Source organism: Tasmannia lanceolata, unplaced genomic scaffold, assembly GCF_043159265.1.
Source record: "Tasmannia lanceolata isolate RefF3 unplaced genomic scaffold, GAP_Taslan_0.1 ptg000002l, whole genome shotgun sequence".
Classification (NCBI taxonomy): domain Eukaryota; kingdom Viridiplantae; phylum Streptophyta; class Magnoliopsida; order Canellales; family Winteraceae; genus Tasmannia; species Tasmannia lanceolata.
In genome coordinates, this window is record NW_027518679.1 from 51,544,213 (window position 1) to 51,566,714 (window position 22,502).

Consider the following 22,502-nt stretch of genomic DNA (forward strand, 5'->3'; position numbering starts at 1 on the left):
CCCTAGCAAATACCCTTTTTCACGTGTAAAAAGGATAGAACTTTTAGAATATTTTTCCTTAAATTTTTCCAAAAAGATCCTACAAACTACGGGTGCAACTCGGGTGGGGTTGGGTCTGATTGAGGCCAACCCGAACCCAACCGACCCAACCCGAGGAACCATTTACTCAACCCAAATCCGACCCGACCATACCCGAGGAACCCTTTTTTCCAAACCGAACCCGACCCAAGTTCAACCCGAGGTTTTAAGCTTACTAAAAAAAAAAAAAAACATTTCACTCAGGTCGGGTTGCCCAAGCCCTCAACCTGAACCGAACTCAATCAGACTTTTTTTCGGGTTGAACCTGACCCGAGTTGCATCCCTAGTACAATCCAAACATGTTATCTTGCTGTGTCCAAAAACACTTTGCTGTGAGCTTATCCATGTGGTTATGCACTATTGGAATAGTGTATAACCAGCCAGGAAAAATGAGCATAAATGAGCCGTGCAAGCAAAAAAATGAAAGGTATGCATATATCCGTAACAGTGCTCAAAGGCATGCTTAGACCATTGAAAAGATTATGGATTCCACTTCAATAATTTAGCATGGCCTCTGATACAAAATGAATGAACTAAAATGAACAGAACTTTTATTCACTGAAAGTCTGTTTAGGAGCATACATACTCTTTCATCAACATTGCCTTTTTTACTAGATAAGCTGGGGTTAGGCAGGACCCCAACCGGGATATATTAAGATAAAAAGATATTACAGTGGAGAGTACAAAGCACCAACCCCATCCCTAGAAACAATATCTAAAAGAAAGGGGGATACAAAGGATCCCAGATGATCCAAATTCTTGGAACCATCCCTAGAAACAATTACTAACATATAAGGGAGGGGGAAACAAATGATCCCTAGACTAAAAGTCTGTTTAGGAGCATAAATACTCTTTCAACATTGCTGGATGTATATTTTGATTCATTCAACATTGCTGGAAATCTTTGTGGGCTTGTAAGACCAAGTGATGATCTTCCCATTCATTGCGATAATTTTCTGGACGAGATGCATAGTTCTTCCAGGTCGCTAGAATCATCTGCTTTCGCCACTCCTCCACAGGTGGATACCCACACTCCGCAGCAAGCCAGTCACTGTAATCAAACTGCAGTACATGTATGGTTACTATCTGAGAAAGCAAGTTGATGGAGAATATTTGCTGCAACAATTAGGAAATGACGACGATTCCTAAGACAATGGATACCCACCAGATCTGTTTCAAATGCCCTTGAATAATTTTACAATAGAAGCGGGATCTCTAACAGAAATCTCATTCAATATTTTTTTTGGAAGGGATAATTCCAATGCAAGTAATGAAAAAGGAAACAAAAAGGACGGACGAGATGTCCAGAGAGGGGAGCAATCACTCAACCAAACAAAAAGCACTATACAATCAGGTATATATCACTAGTAAGAAGCTCGGAGAGCCCCTGGAAGTTGGCGCAGATTATTATGGAACTTGCTGATCCATTCAGAGTTGATAATCCACAGTTCAAACATAGGTGGAGGTCGACTAATCCAGATATGGACGTGCTAGCAATACAAATCTTATTCAATCTTATATCTAATATAATCATTCCTTTTATAGAAAATAAATGGTATTTGATGTTCCTCGTACAATTTAATGTCGCATGTTGCACATTCACAGTATAAGATTGGGTAGTTTTCACCTTTTCAAAAAAAAAAGATTGGGTAGTTTCTATGTTCGGCCATTTAGATTAACCTCTGGGTTCTTATGCAGTTCTACTCTTTGGGTGCGGACCCAAAGAGGCATAGGGTTTTGATCCAAGTCACCATAACTCACCTATTGGTCATATTATAGTGTAAGAGTGGCCTTCTAGTTTCAAAGTTCGGATGCCTGCATTAAGAATATCTATAATACAATGGCATTTTTGGCAAACTTTTTTTTTTCCCCAAAAGATGCTTTGGTATACTGAGGTCACCTTATTATCCCAAATGTCATGCGTGTAGCGTTTGGGGCAGCCATCAGCTTCAAGTTTTCTGTAAAAAGATTTCACGTCCTCCATCATCTCCTCTTGTGATGGAAGTGCAACCCGTCCGGATAAAACACATGCTACCCACTTGCTCTGTAATTCAAACATAGGGAAAGGAATAGCCTGGAAAGACATATATTGTTAGTTTGTTGCTAACAATCATGTAATAAGAAAACTCTGTAAAGGAAAAGGATGTTTATGTAATTGGTGATAAACCTTCCAAGGTATTCCAATAAAAGAAAGCCCTGGCCCTAGTAATGGTGGGAAAATGTGTTTGTATAGCGGCCCTACACGGTTGTCATCCACAGTCACAATGTCATCGATTTTGAGAAAGGGAAAATGATACTGGTACCTGAAAACCCAATAAAAATATCAACAATTTTGATAATATCCCACCAAATTAGTTCATAAATTTTGATGGGAGTAAACCAATAAATATTAAACTGCTTGATAGACATACATACATACATACTTTCTATTCCTTAATTTTTAAAACATGCATGCCAAAAGATATAAATCCTGGAAGCTTCATTACTTTCTAACACTCTGATGCTGACCCTGCTCATATGAAGTTTATGCCAAATTAAGTCGTGGATAGACCTTTAGTTTCGCCAAGGTTTTAAATGTCAGTTTTGGTATGCATGTCGATTTCCACAGAAATGAAAACATATAATTTTTTGTCATTGATTTAGATGGAAATCCAGTAAAACCATGGAACTTTATAAAAATGCAGAAATTTAAAATGAAACTTCAGAAAATGCTACAATAAGCACAAATGCACACTTAAGCCCCTATCAAATAAGCAAGACAAGCATCTACAATAGTTTAATAAGATTAAAGACCTAAAAACATTTGTTGTCGTGCATGCCTCGAACAGGAAGTTTCATTCTAAACGAACAATGTATATAACCACATATACATATGCTTCAAGTAAACACAAAATATAAGACATAGTAACTTCACTCATTAATTTCATAACTAAAGTCACTCATAAGGCTAGATCAAATGTAAAAAAAATAGAAGCTAACATGCATATGAGATAGATTTACTTCATAAAGATAGTTTTTTATTTAAAAAAACTGACTAAATAAAATAAAATAATTAGTCTTTAAAATTAAAAAAATTTGAGTCTGCCAATCGATAGATCAGGGAAGAACTCGCATGTAATAAAATGAAAAGCTGACATGTATACATGATTAGTTTTTATTAGAAAATATACTTTTTTCAAATTTTCAACCATAAATCTATGAAAAATGCAAATTCATACACTATATGTGCAAATGTAAAACTTTTGCTTTTTCTATACACTTTGATCGCAATTTAGGGTGTCCAAAGTTTTGTAATTTACATACTAAAGTGGTAGTATTTCCGTCGACATGACTGAAACATTAACGAAACTATGTCGACCAAAGGATTTTGTTACAACGTAGATGATAACATAAACATGTCGGCCGTATAGTGCTGGTTTTGACGGACATTTAGGAGTTCGGACCATGAGTTTCACATACTTGAAGATTTATTTGAGGCACATGACGTAGGGAGCGTGAGAGCAGCAACACCAAAATGGAGATCAAGACAAGCAGCAACTAAAATAATCTCGTGGGGGTTTGAAAACCCATCCCACGGTTTGGAGAAAAACTCCAATATAACACGTGAAAGGAGCCAATCTCCTTCACCCACGCGAAAGAGCCAATGTTCTCTTCACAAATGGCATCCCAAAAATAAACTTTATTCAATCTCCTTTCTTTCCTCATGCTATTACATAATATAAAGAGCCAAAATCTATGAATAGCAACCCTAAATACTTTCCTAATAATTATTCTTCATCTTCTATATAAAGAAACAAAAATAAAAGTAAGAAATATGACTAAGATAATCCTAAAAAAGTAATCCCGTAATCTACCTATACCATATCCGTAAAATGCCTATAACTTAGCCAAATCAAGTCCAAATCGTGAAATCTTGAGCTCGTTAGATATGTACTCGAAAAACCTTTCTAAAAACACCAGAATCAAGCTAAATAGACAAGTACTGACGCCCTAAAAAAATACTAAAAATAAAGTGACAAAAATAGGAAATAAAAAATAAAAGATCTGATAACGCCATGCGTTCTGCATCGGCACATACCCCGTGCAATGTAGAATGATGTCAACAACGACAGAACTTCCATCATGAAATACCACTGTGCCATCTTCATGGGCACTTTCTATCTGCATGATTTATCTGAAAATTAGCATTTATAACTGATCCAGTCGCAACACCAAAGATTCGGATTTTGCCTTAATGGGTTTGTTATGAGAACTGCTCGACTTCAAGTCCCAAGGTGGGAATGACTTTACCGCAGAATGAAGCCACATGTTATCATAGCCAGGCTGCCTTGTTGTAGGTCCATTGGGTGCAGATCTTGATGATATATGAACCTCCTTGGCAGCTTTGGAAATGTCCCTCGAGATGTCAACAGAACTAGCTGAACTCCCTATCAAGACAACGACCTGCTCAAAGCAAAAAGAATGGAAGAGACAGAGATAATGCACTAAGCATTTGTGACTCAAAGATAACCTAGGCAAGATTGAAGTGAGGGACAATGTTTTCCAGTTTGTGTTCCAGGGACATCTTAAAGGAATACAGCCTATGATTATGTATGACAGATTTATATTGTAACCCATATTGGTCATTACTTAATTAGAGTCTGGAGATGTTTTGGACGCTGAATAGGTTGTTTTGATCTTCAAAATGGAAAAAAGAAATGTAAAGGTTTCATCCAGCAATTGCAATGATTCACTACACATGCTAGCATAGGAAAACTCAATAGAAAGCTATATGACGAAAATCAAGAGAATTTAGGCCCTGTTTGGATTCCAAGAAAAACATTTCGTAAGGAAAAGTTTTTCTTGGCCTCTTTGCTTCCCTGATTTAGGGGAACTGATAAATTAAAGGGATATCATTATAGATTAAAGGTGGGCTTGTAAAGGAAACAGACTGAAAGACCCAAGTAAAAGACATTAAGGACTATGGAAAACAGACTGCCGCGAATGAACTGATGTGCTAGATACACTGAGAAAACAAGTATTTTTCAAGTCCTATATTCTGATCATATTCTATAATTTAAGTAGCAAACAAAGTAATAAAATATGATTGAATCATTACTGAATCCATACTTGATCTCGAAATGGCTCAGGAACACGATAATTGTGGCTGTGTATTTGCTTCCCAGGCCATGTATCAATACCTGAAAAGAACACATCTAAAATTAAAAGGGTGGAAAGAGAAAATAAGGACTTTTCAGTTACATCATAAAGCTTTCAATCAAACATTGAATTGTATGAGCACTCCTTTAGCATTCATGATTCTAGAATGATCACAACTTTGACTCTTGCAAGTGTTTTGAAACTAAGATATCAGCATTTTCTTTTCCATGCTCAATCCCTCAAATCCCATTCACAAATACAGATGGATGTTGTCTGGCCAGTATCATGATCATATATTATTTCCCTCTAAATTGCGGAAAGAAAAAAACTTTCATGAAAAATGTTTTTATCTTGCAGTCCAAACAGGTAAAATTTTTAAGGACACGATAAACTTCAGAAATTTCACTAAGTCTTAGATGCAATTACAGTGATCAAAGGGTGCTTATATAAAGCACTTACATGATAAGCATAGAAGGGAAATCAAGGTAATTATGGAAGGGAATGAATCCTAATCAAATCGACTTTCCTAATCTTTCTTGTAATTTATCTAGTCTCCTCATCTAGCCAACTTACCCAATCTACCTCCAAGATGATCCAACGGTGAGATCTTAACCCAATCCAACCGTTGGATCCCACATATGTTAGAAGGGGATTTTTGGGAAGAGGAAAATCATGTTTGAGGACTTAGTGGCAGGGATTTGTAAATTTGAATAGGTTTGGGGTAATTCTAGTACTTAATAGGGATTTGCTAGGTACCATCGCGGAAGGCCTTTCGCTGACAGGATTTTGCATGAGAGAGCAACCACACAGGCTCACTTCTCAACAGATTTTGTCTTATTAATTTAATTAATCATATATGGCTAGTGCTCTCATGCAACAGCGGGTCCGCGATGGTCCCTAGCAAATCCCTATTTAATATGGGAGCATGGGCCGAGACTGTAAATAAGCTTAGAAATCAGGGCATTTTTACGAATTTTAAAATGAGGAAAACGACAAAATATTTTTTAAAAAAAAAGGCGTGTTGTTTACATAGAAGAAGTAAGGAGGACCTGAAATCTCTGCAATTCGAGGCTCCGTGTAATGCCCCTTACACACAACCACTCCATCATAGACCTCGTTCATAATGACGGGATCATCATCACCGTCCATTCCAACCTTCCTCGATCTAACCATCCATCTCCCATTCTTCATTCGCTCCACCTCAAACACCTCCGTCTTAAACCGAACCAAATCCCTCAACTCAAAATCACGAGCAAAATCATTCAGATAGTGAAAAACCTCTCGGTGACCGGGAAACCGCCTATTGTCCCTCCCCTCTCTGATCACGAAAGGATAATCACGAAATCCCATGGACTCCCTCGGAAGATTCGTGCGGAGGGACTCGTAGAGACTGCTGTGGACTTTCTTCCGAGAAGGATCTAACCCTAGAGGATCTGATTCTACGTCAGGGTTATAAATCCAAGTCCCTCCGATCTGGTCTCCGGTTTCGAATACGACGACTTTGTGGCCTTCTCGCCGGAGCTCTCTGCCGGCGACGATGCCGGCGGGGCCTGCTCCGATCACGGCTACGGCCAGGCTTTGCCGAGACGGAGCACCCATTGAAAGTAGAAGAAGACTTTGTTTTTTGCAGAGGGGCGCGTGTATGTGGAATCAGGATCGTTGGTCTTATAGAAGATTATGTACGTAAATCAAGACCGTTGATCTTGTATAAGATTATGATTTATTGATGTCGTTCACGTGGTTTTGGTCCCGTACCAGATATTAGGCTCTGCTTTATTGCATCTCGATTTTTTTGGGAAATGAAGAGGACAAAATGGAGTGTAAAGTGAGGCTATGTGGCTGCTCTCACATGCAACAGCCAACAGTAAAATCGTTATATGCGATGGTCCCTAGCAAATCCCTTGTTAATCTTAATTTTCTTTTAATAAACCTGTAGGGATCCCCGCCAAACGACTGCTTACCTACCCAAAAAAAAAAAAAAACAAAAACAAATTAACAAATAGGATCATCAACCTGCTCTGCAGTACGCATTCGACGACTTTTAACGGGATTTGACGTCAAAAAGAGTTAAAGTTGCCCACCGTTCACGTTATAAGGGGGCGAATGCGTACTTCAGAGGGGTGAACGTATCATCTCCCTTTGTAAATCTGGTCATGCCATTGCAATCAACTTGTGACCAAAATAGTGGCGGTAGAATCTTTTTCTTATTAAAAAAAGCAAAATATGGCAATGATATTTTAATTATTATTTATGAGAATTTATATGATGCCCCTTTTGCTGTAATTTTTTATAGTTTTTTTTATAGTTTTTTTTTTTTTTTTTTTTTCTGAAATTGGATTGAATTTTCTTCTTCTTAGGGCATGATACCTGAATTACTTCTTGTTGAATAAGTCTAAAGGCGCATGCCATATTTTGCTTTTTTATAGTAATAAATAATGAGTTTTTATATGGTGACCGACCGTCAAAATCTCAAGAGTTAGGTGGCAAATCACCCTGCCCTTGGATTTTGATCTGGTCAAAACACTCGATTTTGTTGAAGTGATAGACAGATCTCTGTGGGTTTTCTTTTGGGTATGCAGACTGAATTTAGCTTCCGAGCATAATGTCTTATGGTTTGAGCTTGAGGCTCTTAGCCTCCATCCTCGGAGCTGGAAAGACAACAATAGTGGGATGATCAATGGCCCATTGTGTGTCACTTGATAAAGTCCTTAAACCAACAGTTGACAGATTCTGATTCCTGTCCCATTTGAACACATGGTTTTTATGTAGTCTGCTACCTATGGGCCCTGCAAGCATTTAGCTAGGGCTTCTGTGATTTGGTTATATTTGATTGGTGAGTTGTTGCCATTTTCGGAGAAGATTCTGTTTTTGTTTTGGTTTTACTTTGATTTCGTTTAAGTTGTAATTCTTAATCGGTTTTCTGCTGTATGATTTTCCTACAGTTCAAATAAACTTTAATTCCTGGGTTCCCAAATCTTGTTGGATCATTTGAAGGTCTGGAAGATTAGTTTACAAATGTTGTTTACCATTTAAGGATTGATATTCTCCCAACACTTTCTTTTTCTATAATAATATGGTGTTAGGATTTTTTTCTTCTTCTATAATAATATGGTGTTAGGTTTCACCCTGATATTTCATTTGCCATCTTAGAAAAAGTGACTCATTACCAAAACATTGGGAGACAGAAGGGTGAATGTACTTCTTCTGATTCCTGGTGTGGGAGGACATATGGGTGTTTTTATGGATTTTCATTGATGTAAGAAATCACAAAGGCTGAATCTCATTTTTTTTGCAGGATTTCTTGGTGGTTTTTCTCTAATTCATTAACAACTATTACAAAAGCAGGTAAAAGTTGTTTACGATCAGGATTTTTTATTTTCCGTCTCTCATTCTCTTTTGATGTATTAGATAGAACTGTACTGTTGTCATGGTGTATGGGATTAGCTATGTATAGCTTGCTTTCTTGTAGTTAGGCTGCATTGTTTTTTTTTTCTTTTAAATTACTATAAAATATGTTATGAGCTATATCTAATAAGCGTGTCTCTGAGTGTTTCTTTGTTGTCCTCTCCTTCATCCATTGAGCTAAATTTTATTGTTGCACCATCATTAGTACAATTGATTTCCACTAGATTCCAGCTAGAAAACTTTATGTTTCAAAGCTTCTTAGTGTAGCTGTTTAGAAGGGACATTCTTTTTCAACTTTCCAACTAATTATATTTTGCATTTTATCAATAAGCTATATTGAAAAGGATGCACAAGAAAAATTGGTTCCATTTTCAACCCTGACTGGCGGTTCCTAATGGAATAGGTAACAAAGCGACCTTGCCGACGTTTTTGGAGCATCAGTTCAAGGGATTCAATGATCTTCTCTGCAAGTTGCCTTTAAAAGCAATTTGACCCTATTTTAAATGGAAAGTAATCCAAGCCGCTCCTGGAAACAGCTTGTTCTAAGTGCTATTTCTTTGATAATTGCAGTAAATTGAGCCCCAGGCAATTGCATTTCGGGGATACTGATGACAATCTTCAAATCAATGATGTTTTGCATCGGAGATTTCTAAGACAAGGTGGTTTGGTTCTTTTACTCTTGTTTGTTTATTACCTCTTCTGGAATGTTGCGCTGAGAATCTGTTTACGTTTTTTAGTGCATTGGAGGATAAGAAAGAAGAAGTCAGATGATTCTGTTCAGCAAAGACATGCTTCTTCTTCTTTTTTTTTGATGACGTAGGATGTCCCCACCCCCTTCGGGAGCAGGACTAGTCCCTACATATACACGCAACGATCCACTCACCACGTGTATCAGGTAAGTCGGGGGCGGGATTCGAACACCCGTCAACAGGGAGCAAACCCGTGACTTTATGCCGAAGAGCCAACGCCTCGGTGGGTTGGCTCTTCCAAAGACATGCTATATGTGCGTACTTATATTCTTTGATATTTGCTTGTTTTTCCATTTGTCTTGACATGAAATTGTTAAATTATTGTTCTTTCTTATTTGTTTCCTTCTTAGTGTTTAATTCTTAAATTTAGGCTAGCATGGTTTTTTTTTTTCCAATGATATTTGATCCAACAGCAGCTCACTTTTTGAGCTTTTTGAGGAGCTGCTGTTGGATCAAATGTCAAGGGTGGTACTTCTACCGTACAAAGGCCTTATTTTTGTAAGGCCTTACACCATATAATTTCTCCTATAATATTTACTGGGAAGTGATATTTACGCCCCTTTTGATCACCAGGGACACCCAGTGTCAGAAAAATCTAGGGACTTTCATTGCAACGTACACTGTCAAAGGGTGTCCTGGTGATCAAAAGGGGCGTAAATATCATTTCCCTATTTACTGAGGATGTTTCTTTTCATTGTCATTCGTTTTTTCCAAGAGAAACTATTATTGAAAAACTTTTTCTTTATACCTCATGTTTTGTTTTGATAGTGTGGGGCCTAACATTTTATACCCAAATGTAGCATGAGCGGCAGCCACGCTTTTACACTTGATATGGTGGCCCAAACCCTCTACCCAAACACATGCATATGGTGGGGCCCATCATTTCATGGCCATGTCTAGAACGGGCGGGTCCAACCATTTTACACCTCATGTTTTAATGTAGTAGGGCTACTATTGAAACCCAAGCATAAGGTGTGGGCCACCATCTCTACTCAAACCTCTATGCGTAGGGTGAGGCTCACCATTGTACCCCTAATGTTGTTTGATGAGGTGGGGCCCACAATCTCTAGCGAACCTTATGCATTAGGGTCAAGTTGACCGTTTTACACCTCATACTTTGATGGTGTGGGACCCACCATTTTATGTCCATGCATAGCATGGGCCTACCATCTCAACCGAACCTTATGCTTTACTGCTTTAGGTTGGGGTCGACCATTTTGCACCTCATGTTTTGACCATTTTACACCTCATGTTTTAACGGTGTGGGACACACCATGCTACACACATGCATGGGCTCAGAAAGCTAGTTTCTTTATATGCTAGCATTCTTGGCCCATTCTATGCATGATTGTAGAAAATGGGCCCCACCCCATAAAAATGTAGGTGTAAAAAGGTGGGACCCTACATATGGGCTCGGATGAATATTGTGGGACCTGGACCCCACCCGATACATGAGTTTGAATTGAGTTGGAGTGACCCAAAACATGGCATCGAGCATCAAGTGCATTTTGGTCTTTTTCTAATGTATTTTCCATCTTTTCATGAATTTCATAAATTAAGGATGGGAAATGATAAATGTGCCTCTCTTCATCACTTGGGACACCCACCAACAGTGTATCATTGCAGAGGGGCTGATATACTTCATGTCAGAATGATTCAACGGATTTGATTGCCACGTACACTGGAGTTGGGTGTCCCATGTGATGAAAAGGGGCACATCTATCATTTCCCATAAGGATATGTAGGTATTTTTATGGCTCAGCAAAAAAAAATCTACCATGTGTATTTGATCACTAATTGATGGCATGACCTAATTTGCAAAATTCAATGACCGTGGAGACACTATTAAAACAACTGTGCAGACCAGATTCCTTAAAATAAAGTAGTCGACTTCTTTTGCAAAAACCCCAAAAGTGTTTAATGATGTGAGACTAAGGTGTGTCATTATTAAAACAGGGAGGTGCTGATATAAATTCCCTTCAAGTGGAGTTCAATAATCGGTTAGGCACTCGCAATCGGTTGTCATAATCTTAGACTAACATGCGTAAATAAAAGAAGGATACAAAAAGAGTGAAAGAAACTGGAACCGAACTGTCATGTGCGATCTGATAGTGGCCGACAAGATAACGGTCACGTCTATAGTGGGGACCATTTATATTTACGAAAATAACCCTGGTGTCCATCTCCCAAACAGCCCCCATCCATTTCGTGAAAAACGCGTGAGGAAAAGGAGAGTCTTGGTCATTTAAGTGGTAAGTTATAGGGGTAGTTAAAGTAATTTGACGGGTATAGACATAGGTAGGCCTTTTTGCAGTGGAAGCCCGTCTCTTCACCGAGGACTATTCGCCTGCCCCGAAATAGACTGATTTTCACGGAAAGAATCCCACGAGTTGCTTTTCCAGTACAGCTTTTATATAATAAAAAGTTAGAAATTATATGGTGCACGGCCGCGTACGCACGTGCAGTCCAAAATAACAGTGGGGTCCATTTATTTGGGTGATCATACATAGGGTGTGTCATGTGTGTGTGCGCGCCTGGACAATCTTCTTTCATAGGATGATCCTAACCCTCCAATTTGTACAGGTTTAAAAATGAACGGCACAGTATAAAAACCTGGTTCATCCCATGGAAAGGTGGGCACACCCCAACCGACTGCATTAGGTCCCAACAAATGAATGGTTGCCCCACATTCTTTTGATCTGCACGCGCATGCTGTATGAACATTGTATTTCCCAGACCGTACATCAAACAGTCGTGGCCCCACAAATGGACGGTGTGGATCATACCGTACTTTTTGGAAAATACGTGTTCATACGGCCTCACGTCATATAAATTTTTACTGGATGCGATCTTTATCTGCCTTTAAACGCACTCTCTCTCTCTCTCTCAAGTATCTGTTTTCTGAAAGTTCAGTCCAACGGAAACCTTTCTTTCTCTCTACTTCTTGTTTTCTTCTCCCTTTCCTCGGAAAATCCTTTTTGTTTTCTCTCTCAGCCGACGAGGGAATGATACTAGATGGAGATTTCCATTTCTCGCTGCCACGTGGCACTCCCAACACGAGAATTTCACTACGAGATCGGGAGTTCTGATACCACGTGTGTTTTTTTTTTTTTTTTTTCCCCCTTTCGATGCATTTAGGGACAAATTACTGAATGTTTTGATTTTTTAAAGTTGATTATGGATAATTTCATAGTTTTGATCTGCTATCAATTGATTTTTCTTGTCTTGAACTAGTTTATTTTTCTTAATAGTCTTGTGATTATTTTCTGAGTTTCGTCGAAAAGGAATTGTGAAGAACTTTTCATTTTTCAGACGCAATGCAACAAAATAAATGTTGATTGCACGAATTCGCCCATTGTTTATGAATGTGTTTTTCTCTGTGGCAGAAATGTGAATATAGATCGAGAAAGAAGATTTACGCTACTGATATTGGCACTACCATGTTTTGATAATTGCACTAACTGGCCTTGTCTTTTATATCTTAATTTGCTTCTGAGAGCCTTTTTTTGGGAAATTGTGATGGGTTTTGACAGCTGGTTAAATAGTAAATGCAAGGTGAGTTAGTGTAATTATAAAAACATGGTAGTGCCAATATCAGTAGCTTATTTTTATGGGTTTCTTTATTATTCCCTTTTTATACTTTTTGAAGAGTTCTGATTGGAAAGAGCTAGGGTTGAATGTCTCATAAATTAATGGGGTTTCTCTCTTAATGATAAGCCTAGTCATCTCCAAGAAGGGCAAGCAATAAGAGAGATTTTTAAACTTCAATGTTGATTCCGAGTACCAGCCTTTCATTGCCAACCTTCTTTTTTTTATTGTTGGAATTTATTGCCATTTTTACTCCTTTTCCTCAGAAATTGTAAGTTGGATTAAATGAAATCTTTCATTACAAGATTTTTCAAGTTTATTATTGTTTCTCTGTACTCTGCTCTTTCTGCAACTCTTAATCAATTTCATGAGAAAAAAAATACATCAAAGTTGATTGCCATTTAGACACAAGAATGTTATTAAACACAAAGATAATACTACTAGTTTTGGAATATTTATCTTCCCTATTTTGAATTGAAATCACACACACACACACACACCCATAGGGTTTTGCTAACAAGTGGGAAATTTTTTGTACACATGTTTTGCTTGTAAAATCTCTTTTCCAAAGCAGCACTCTTTGGCAAACAACCCCCTCACCACCACCACACACACGCGCGCGCATATATGTAAGTAAGTTTCTAATTAAATCCATGACTAGAGATTGCTGTGAATTCATTGTTGCCAAACTGTCTTGATACAAGGTCAATTTGAAGCGGTCTGTTTAGAAGACCAGTACTTTGTAGCATTAGTGTAACCCTTCTAGACAATGTTGCTGTCAAAGTTTTGTTCGTAAGTAGGTTTTAGTTAGCAATGCCATTCAAAAAAACAAAGGTTTTAGTTAGCAAAAATATCTATCCTCATTCTTCTCAGATTCTTCTCATCATAAATTATCTCTCGTCAGTTTCAAAGTTCAAATAAGCATGTTAGCTTTGCAAAATTTTCATTTACTAATGACGAGAGAAAGAAGCAAGAAATAATCTTCTGGCTAACTTCTTTTTTATGACCATTTCTTCTTTTCCTCGGAAAAAACTTTGATAACTATTGGCAAGGCTCCTATTGTACAGCTAGTTTTATTAATTCTTTGAATTGTATTAAAATGAGTATTAATTTTTTGATAACTATTGGCAAGGCCTTTTCTTGTAGAATTGCAATGGGTAGATCTCCCTCTTAATATATGGAGAAAACATGGCTTTAAGCTCTTTTTCATGAAAGGGTGAAGGGAGCATAGCTATTAATCATGAGTGAAGAGTGTAGGATTCAACATGGTTAGTTATGACACACCACCCTACTAGTAATATTTGTAGACATTCTCTTATTCACACAGCTACTATGTTCCATTGTGATCAAAGTTGATGCATGCCAGTACATTTATATTTAATTATTAATGCAAAGGTCCATCAAATGGTTGAAAGTCGAAAAACTTGTAACTTTTAGCTGATTTGATATTTCTTCTATAACTCATACACTACAAGTGTTGCTATGTGTACACTCTTTTTATGGCTAGCTTCTCAACTTTTCTAAATAACTTTTGGCTTCCATCTAACTTTTGTTGCTTTATGGAAGTTATGCAGGAATGGGGCTTAAAGTGCTTTGTGAAGGAGACTATCCTTCCTTTATCCCTATAAAGGATGCACAATCTAATTTGAGAAGTTCTAATTGGTTCAACTTAAATGAGGATATAATGTTGATGGCTGGGGAATTTCATCTAAATTCCAACCAGAGATATACTGATTCTCTGAAGGAATTTGTAAAGCAGACAATGCTCAACCATGAGGAAATATTCAGGAGGCAGGTAGGATGATTTGTCTCTGTACAGATTCTCTGAGACCAGATATCTATTTTACAATCAATGGGCATTTTTTTTTAATTTTTTTGGAATTCTTATTTATCAACAGCCTAGTTATTATTAGTCTCTTAGGAACTTCTTTAGATAAATCATACAACTCATTTTATAGATTGTGGAGCTGAAATTCTCTTACATGGTCCAGGTCAGTGAACTTCATCGTTTATATAGAATACAACAGAACATTGTGAATGACCTCCGTTGGAAAGAATTTGAAACATATACTGCACGGACAGCAAGCCCACAAACAACCCCAATCTCACTCCAAAAGGCAAATAGATATATACAATCAGAAGAAGTGAGTAGTTTCCCCATTCCATTCTCACCAAAGGCAAATAAATCGTTCTGAGTTAAAAAATTTAGTTCAAATATTAGCTGTATGTAATCACATTTTGTTTGACTGAGACAAAATGGTATGCAGGTGACCTCAACACAGGCAGAAAATGGGGATATGTCCAATGACTATGAAGGCTTCTATCCTAAGCATCATAAGGATCATAAGGAAAGAACATTCAACCTTCAACTTCCTGCTGACGAATACATTTGTATTATGGGCACAGCAATAATTAAGGAAAGCAATCTACATCCATGTATCAATGAACGTTTGGAAGTAAAGGATTTTCTTGGTGGCAAAAGTGTCATCGATCCACCTGAGTTGAGACGCGACTCTGAAACTGGAGAGGACACAAATAAAAAGGGTGGGGTGTGGAGAGACTTGTCCGATAAGGATACCTGCTTGTATGCCCAACATGTTATTGATTTGGAAGAATCTGTGGAAAGAGTATCTGATAAGGAAGCAAACACAATTTCTTTGATTGATTTTGAAGCTCCAACTACCTATGTTGGATACAAGCATGTGGCCGCCCAACTGATCAATCCAAGCTTCTTAGGACGAACAAGGAAAGGCCCAGCTTGCGTGCCTGCCTTGAATTGTACATTTGCTGAGCACAGTGAAAGTTGGCAAGAATGGAAACGCTTCGATCTTAATGCCGGTGAGTTTTTAAACAAAATATCTTTTAGGCTTGACGTAGTTTGCATTTTCCCTATGCATGCTTGCATAATACATATGCAATCAGTTCGACAGCTGACAGCATACATCATTTGCTTGCTTGAATATTCCCACAATTTTTTTATAGAAGCATGAGGCGTAGACCTCAGCTGTTTTTGGAGTAAAGCTTCAGAAAAAAGAACCCCAATGTGCAAAATAGTGTTCCAAGCTATGTGGCTTGATCTTAAAGCTTTCCTTGCAGATGCAACCCCAAGTAACTGAATTAGGATGATGTCCCTTTAGTCTTTCAGCACGCTTTCCTCACATGTGCTCATCTTGTATCTAGTCTCCAAATATTTCTTTCTAAATTATGACCATTCTACTGACTATCCATTCGTGTAAGCTTTATTGAAGTGGGGCTTCAATGGGGTGAAATAGCGAGAGACCGCTTTTGACTGCCTTGACGTCTCATTTTTCAGTGTGCCTTTTAGCATGCAAAACACATGGAAATTTACTTCTTTGTCACCCTCCCATTTAAAAGAGTAGACCTCAAGGTTATCCCAAGAGCAGTGTAATTCACTTACCTATAAACGGGAGGGTGTAAATTTTTTGCAGTGGATGAAATTTGCTAAGTCAAACTCAGGAGTGACATGAGAAAGTGTAAATTTCTTGGAGTGTTGAATCACAATATTCTCAGACCTGAAATTCAATCCTAGTTTTAACTGCAGATTTGATCACCCTATGACATTGTATCTTTTGGGCTTTCTTTTCCAACTGTGATGATCTCGATGAGCTTTTCACTGAAACACCACAGGGTGTGTTTGGTTGCACAGAAGCGAGGATAGTTTAGGGGTTTTGCTTTGCATGCTGATGCAGGAGCATCTCCCACATTGGCAAAATATCTTGTTTGGCTGCCAATCTAGCATTGAAATCCCTGGAGAGTACCAGATAAGTTCCATAGGTAAATATTGCATGTCTTGTGACGTGGCATCCCTGTCCCCTCATTATGCCCTCCCACTATTCTATGAGGTTGTCAACCAAACATTACTTATCACTATTCTATCAGGTAAATTCTAGGTAAATCAAATGTTTGTCTCCTCCCTATTGACTACTTTAACCACCAAACTACAAGGTGGAACCACCAAACTACCTGCAGCCAAACAGAGCCTTTCAGGAATTGAAGGATTGTCTTTATCTCATGGCATCAGTTGACAGAAATCACATCCTCCCCTACTATAAATTAAATCCTTAGTCAAGAACAACTTAAAGCCCTTCACCCCCACCCCCTAAAGTGGTAAAGAAGGGCTCTTTGGGGTTTCATTTTCTTTCTATCTGACAGGACAACAAATAGGGAGGGATGGTTCTTTCATTGTATTGATAGAAGTGTGACTAGAAAAATAAAGTAGTCTGGATTCTTTTTTTTTTGAAATGAAAGTAGTCTGGGTTCTTGATTGGTTTTCTTGTTTGATTGGGATTCCTTTTGCAGGAACTAGTGAAGGCAATGGTGGTTCCATAGTCGATATGATCTCCCCAAAGCAACAATGTACTTCATATGAATTTGAAAATGTTGACCTTAACAAGGATGCTAATTTGCTTTCTGATGCCTGCCAGTATTCACAATCAGGTAGTGCACAGGCATCTTCACAAAATAGTAGGCTTACAGAAAATAGTTGGAATTGTGACGGAAATGGAGCTGACCCTATATCTCTGGCATATTCAGTCAAGGATCCAACAGAACTTCATCTAAACTCAAAGAAAGAGTTTTCGCATAATGGTGTTGGAGAACTGAATTGCAATAGCGCTTTATCTCTCTCATCCACTGGCTTATGGAAAGCAACAAATGAAAATGTGGACTTGTCACTTGGGCATCTAGATGGCTTTCCACGTGATGATGGTGGAAGGGATCCTTCGATCGCAACAATGAGCTCCAAAAAAGAAGAAAGTCATATATATTCATCATTAGGTAGTACACAGTTGCCCCAAACAGATGGAGAATTAGAAGCCCGTCAAGTAAACTCTGAGAAGAGTGAAGAAGATACTGTATCTTCGAGCCGACCTGAAAGTCATTCTGCTATTCAAGGTGTTATATCATGTCCTATTGAGGATAAGCCAGTTGAATATTCTAAAGAACTTCCTGAGGACAATAACTCAACTGAGAAGGAAAAAGGCAGTATAAAAGACTTGGAATTGTCACACTATGAAAAAAACATACTGCGTCACTCAAACCTCTGTCTCTCTGAGGACTCTGGAACTAGTCGATTAGAATCACCTATGACAGTAACTTGCTCTGATAAGCAAGACCCAATTGCTGAAACTGATGTTTTTCCTTCCTTACAAGAGGAATCTCCAAAATCCCAGGAGCAAAATGAGCACCGGCAAGAAAATATGGCAACAACGGACATTACAATTCTGAATGCAGCTGTGTCTCTTATCTACATTTCTTTAGAAAAGTCAGAAAATTCTCTAAATCGGTCTGAAAATGCTGGACCGAAAAATTTGGCGACTGGGAAAAAGAGTGAGCAGCCTCAGTATTCTTCTGAATCTTATGAATCAATTGCCTTGATGCTAAAAGAAAGCAACGATGAAGAGTGCTCCACAGCAGCATGGCCAGCTGAGGAGAAGGTAACAGGGATGGACTCTTGTAGTGTGAGATTGAGGAGGGGAAGTAGACTAAGAGATTTCCAGAAAGACGTGCTGCCCAGTCTTGTATCTCTATCGAGGCACGAAATTTGTGAAGATATAAACATGATAGGGGGAGTGATTCAATTGAATGGGCTTAGGAAGAATGGATCGAGGAAAACACGCCCAAGAAATTGGTGTATGCCGACGAGAAGCTGGCGGAGGCTTTATTGCATTGACCGATGAAATCGGAGGTTCTGAAGGGTTTCAAGTTGCAATTCATATTACTGTTGCAGTGAGTTGGCAATGGAATTGCTGAATATGGATGGGTTTTGAGTTTATGTAACTAGTAATCAGCAATGAATAATCATTTTCTGTTCAATTACTCTCAAATTTCTTTTAGGTCCTTCCACATGGTTGGGTCTTGTTTACATGGGACGTGGGAAGATAACTTGCCCTCTTTATGATTGAGAATGCTAGGGGTAGTTGCCCAACAACTCAGCTTCTGAGTCATGCCCAGATTGAAATGGCCATATCATAGGGCACAAACAGGTTGCTTCTTCTTGAGGCTGTTCTATATGGGGATTGCAAGCTAGGATTTATTTTATCCTTGGATAGACTTGATATACTCCCTTCAAATCAACCTTTGTTTTTGGATAAAATGTTACAAGAATTAAATTGGTGAACAGCAGAAATGACACTTTCAAGATAAAATTATCCAAGCAAGATAGCCAAAACCTGGAACAGCTTATCCAAGGATTTTATATCAAGAACTTAAAATGAAAGTGAGGGAATGATTTTATGTCTAGAACTTAAGATGAAAGTGAGGGAATGTATCTATGGAATGGCGACTAAACATCAGCTCCTTAATCAACATCGCAACTCACAACCATGTATAGTCCCAATTCATTGTCAGCCATGACAACCACAGCTGTTCGCAATCCTTAACCAACTCTCTCTCATGGTTGCTTTCCTATTTTTTCGCTATTTTTAAGACAAAACAAAATGAAAGGAAGGCAGAAGTACAATTATTCTAGGGAAAGACATAAAAGAGAGTGGAAATGTTGGAGAGGCGAAGATAACACTTGCATTGATACAACTATGTCTTTGAGATACACTCACGGTTATAAATTTCAGTTTCGGATCTCACCAAAACCAAAATTTTGAAATTTCGGCAGAAATCCGGCGAAACGATAAAAACATTATTTTATTCGATTCCAAATTTCGGCCGAAATTTCAGTAATTTCGGTTGAAATTTCAGAAAAAAAACAAAATTTCGGACGAAATAAAATACCATTTTGGGTATGTGGTGTTTCGGTGTTGGTCCCGACCGAAACCCGAAATTTCGGATTTCGGTTGAAATTTAAAACCATGGATACACTACAAAAATACGAAGATGGAGATTAGAAGTTTCTAGTATTGTTAAAGACTTTCTGCATGGCTCTTTTTCTCCCTTTATTTGTTTTTCTCTAGTATTTTGTTTTCTGCCGAAATAGAAACCAATATTTCTTGACTTGCAATTTTCAAAGTTGTTTAGGCATGTTTCCGCTTGTGCATAATGTCGACCTATATCAATACATAAACTGAGTTTCATTGTATCTAAGAGGCAAATTCGTGAAAACCTTGTTCCCGCCAATATGTTGTCTTAAGGAAAATGACTGAAATAACTTGCTTTAAATCTTTCCTCTTCTCCAATAAATCAACCGTCCTCCATCAAAATTTTCAACGACATTACATGGGATATGAATTTTTTTAAACCAGTTTCTTCTAATAAATAAGACACAATTTTGATAAATTGATTACTTGAAAGTTTTCAGCTTTGACACCATAGTTTGTGAAACTATAGGTAGGAAAGCTAGCGTAGATTGATACTTAACGCTATATTAAAGATTCATCCTATTGAGATTGATACTTAACGCTATATTAAAGATTCATCCTATTGAGATTGATGTCAGGTCACAATCTAGTTCGTAAATATAATATAATCTTCTTAGAGGAAGTCTAAACTGAAGGGAGCCCTTGCAAAAAAGACATGAAAGGGCTTGTCCATTGGCTGCAAATCAACATGTTTGACTTTTCAGCAGTTATTAATGCATGATGGTGATGTGCAGCTAATGGGAGAACCCTTAATATAATCTTCTTAGAGGAAGTCTAAACTGAAGGGAGCCCTTGCAAAAAAGACGTGAAAGGGCTCGTCCATTGGCTGCAAATCAACATGTTTGACTTTTCGGCAGTTATTAATGCATGATGGTGATGTGCAGCTAATGGGAGAGCCCTTAATATAATCTTCTTAGAGGAAGTCTAAACTGAAGGGAGCCCTTGCAAAAAAGACGAAAGGGCTCGTCCATTGGCTGCAAATCAACATGTTTGACTTTTCGGCAGTTATTAATGCATGATGATGATGTGTTGCTAATGGGAGAGCCCTTTCACCTCTTTTTTGCAAGGGCTCCCTTCACTCTAGAATTCCTCATCTTTCTTAATATTTTCTTTTACATTTGAGAGGTGCTAGGAAGACAGAAACCCGTCTTCCTTAAGGGTCCGTTTGGATGTGTAATAGAGAAGTAGAAGGAAAGGATTGGATATTCTCATTTCTTTACTTTCCTTTATCTCTTTCCATTTTCATTCCTTTCCCGTCCATCCAAACGGATCCTTGATATTAGAGGAAAGTCAAAGGGTGCTTGCATTTGGAAGCTTTACACTCGACAAGGTGTCACCGGGCCCTTTTTTTCTTCGGTCCTTAGGGCACGTTTGACTACCATGAATTTTTTTTCATGATAAACTAGCGCCTCCAAGTGGTGAGAGAGAGGTTGTGCAGGCGAAGTGGCTAAAAATCAAGAAACAAAATACAGAAAACTAGCATCTCGAAGTGGGGAGAAGGGACTAAAAAACAGGAAACAAAAAATTGTGTTCAAAATTCTGAATTTTTTTGTTTCCTGATTTTTAGCCATTTTATCCCATCTTCTAATTAGAAGACACCGATTTATCATTGGAAAAAAATAAAATAAAAATCATGATAGCCAAAAAAATCACGGTTTTCTCCATTTTTTTGGAGCATCCAAATGGACCCTAGGAAAAATGGCCCGGAGAAGTACCAATCGTGGAAAATGACATGAAGGCCCTTGATTAAAACTGGGCCTTGCTCGTTTTGTCCACTCAGGATGACCAAAAGACCTTCCACCGACCAAAAAGTGGTATTCCAGGCTGTGGGAAAACAGGTCCAAAATAAAACCTACATATTTATTAGGTTTTTGCCGCTAGACAACCTTTCCACCGACCAAACTATTTTCCTGGGGTTGTATTGGTCGGGCAGTAGTCACAATTTCGTTGGAAATTGATCTCACGTTGCTCCTTGTTAGGATAAAAAAATCAGCACCCAATCAGGGCCAAACACATGGCACCAAGAAGCAAGGATTGACTGGGGACAGGAAGGTCATTTTGCACCTCATTTTCCTCCCCGGAACGCCGATCTCGGTAACCCTAGTGTACCTTTGAGGATGGAGAAAATCCCTTGTGCAAGATCTCCTAGTTCCCATGTTGCTCCTATCTGGAGGGGGATTATTGGGTGTTCCACGCAAAAGCAAAGATCCCACATTAGAAAAGTAAAGAGATGGGGATGGGCTTACAAAGACTCGGGCTGCTCCCCTTAACGGTTAGCCTTTTCTTTCTTTTTTTAGGGTGGGGGCTAGCTTTTAGGGGTGAGATCTACCTGGATCTCAACAAATATAATTGATCTTTTCCACTTTTTCCCTACTTATCACCCTCTACTCATTATGTGCCCTACCCCTCTCACCATTTGACAAACTAATTTATCGTGAAAAAATTCATGGTTGCCGAACATGGCCCTAGAGAATTTCTCCAGCATTTCGAGAACTCATTTTTCATGGATATTTTTTATAAATTGTAAATTTTTCATGTTTTTTCAAGAAAATTGAAAACTTCGTTTGACCCTGGAATTTTATTTTCCATGAAATATTTTTTCTATGCAAAATTTATTTTCTATAAGTGAGCTGATATTTACACCCCTTTTAATTCTGCAGACACCCATTTTCACCCCACAAAACAGGCTAAAGAAGGTAGCCATTTATACCAC

At 38.2% G+C, this 22,502-nt stretch overlaps 2 protein-coding genes and 1 long non-coding RNA gene across 9 annotated transcripts; 2 read left to right on the forward strand and 1 right to left on the reverse strand.

Annotated features, from left to right (window-relative positions):
• Positions 1 to 607: 607 nt before the first annotated feature.
• LOC143877685 (flavin-containing monooxygenase FMO GS-OX-like 5) lies at positions 608 to 6,904 on the reverse strand. 3 transcript variants are annotated; one of them, XM_077379881.1, is made up of 7 exons: positions 6,267 to 6,879; positions 5,188 to 5,258; positions 4,309 to 4,521; positions 4,157 to 4,239; positions 2,246 to 2,381; positions 1,979 to 2,152; positions 608 to 1,140 (listed from the first exon to the last, which is right to left on the reverse strand). In XM_077379881.1, the coding sequence occupies exons 1-7, from the start codon at positions 6,814 to 6,816 to the stop codon at positions 964 to 966; spliced, it is 1,404 nt and encodes a 467-aa protein (XP_077235996.1). In that variant the 5' UTR covers positions 6,817 to 6,879; the 3' UTR covers positions 608 to 963. The 3 variants fall into 3 exon arrangements, with proteins under 3 accessions (XP_077235996.1, XP_077236004.1, XP_077236011.1); XM_077379889.1 differs by having other exon boundaries at positions 4,369 to 4,521; positions 6,267 to 6,875; XM_077379896.1 differs by lacking the exons at positions 4,157 to 4,239; positions 4,309 to 4,521 and having other exon boundaries at positions 6,247 to 6,904.
• Positions 6,252 to 9,756, forward strand: LOC143877708 (uncharacterized). 3 transcript variants are annotated; one of them, XR_013250725.1, is made up of 4 exons: positions 6,252 to 7,407; positions 8,513 to 8,562; positions 9,026 to 9,281; positions 9,360 to 9,756. It is a non-coding gene; the product is annotated as an uncharacterized LOC143877708 (long non-coding RNA). The 3 variants fall into 3 exon arrangements; XR_013250726.1 differs by having other exon boundaries at positions 6,252 to 6,896; XR_013250727.1 differs by lacking the exon at positions 6,252 to 7,407 and adding an exon at positions 7,446 to 8,050.
• Positions 9,757 to 12,251: 2,495 nt separating this feature from the next.
• Positions 12,252 to 18,794, forward strand: LOC143877670 (uncharacterized). Of its 3 annotated transcripts, none has more exons than XM_077379866.1 (5): positions 12,252 to 12,466; positions 14,526 to 14,754; positions 14,951 to 15,103; positions 15,227 to 15,797; positions 17,280 to 18,794. In XM_077379866.1, exons 1-5 carry the CDS (start codon positions 12,387 to 12,389, stop codon positions 18,656 to 18,658), a joined length of 2,412 nt encoding a protein of 803 aa, XP_077235981.1. In that variant the 5' UTR covers positions 12,252 to 12,386; the 3' UTR covers positions 18,659 to 18,794. The 3 variants fall into 3 exon arrangements, with proteins under 3 accessions (XP_077235981.1, XP_077235974.1, XP_077235986.1); XM_077379859.1 differs by lacking the exon at positions 12,252 to 12,466 and adding an exon at positions 12,908 to 13,230; XM_077379871.1 differs by lacking the exon at positions 12,252 to 12,466 and adding an exon at positions 12,912 to 13,230 and having other exon boundaries at positions 14,534 to 14,754.
• Positions 18,795 to 22,502: the final 3,708 nt, after the last annotated feature.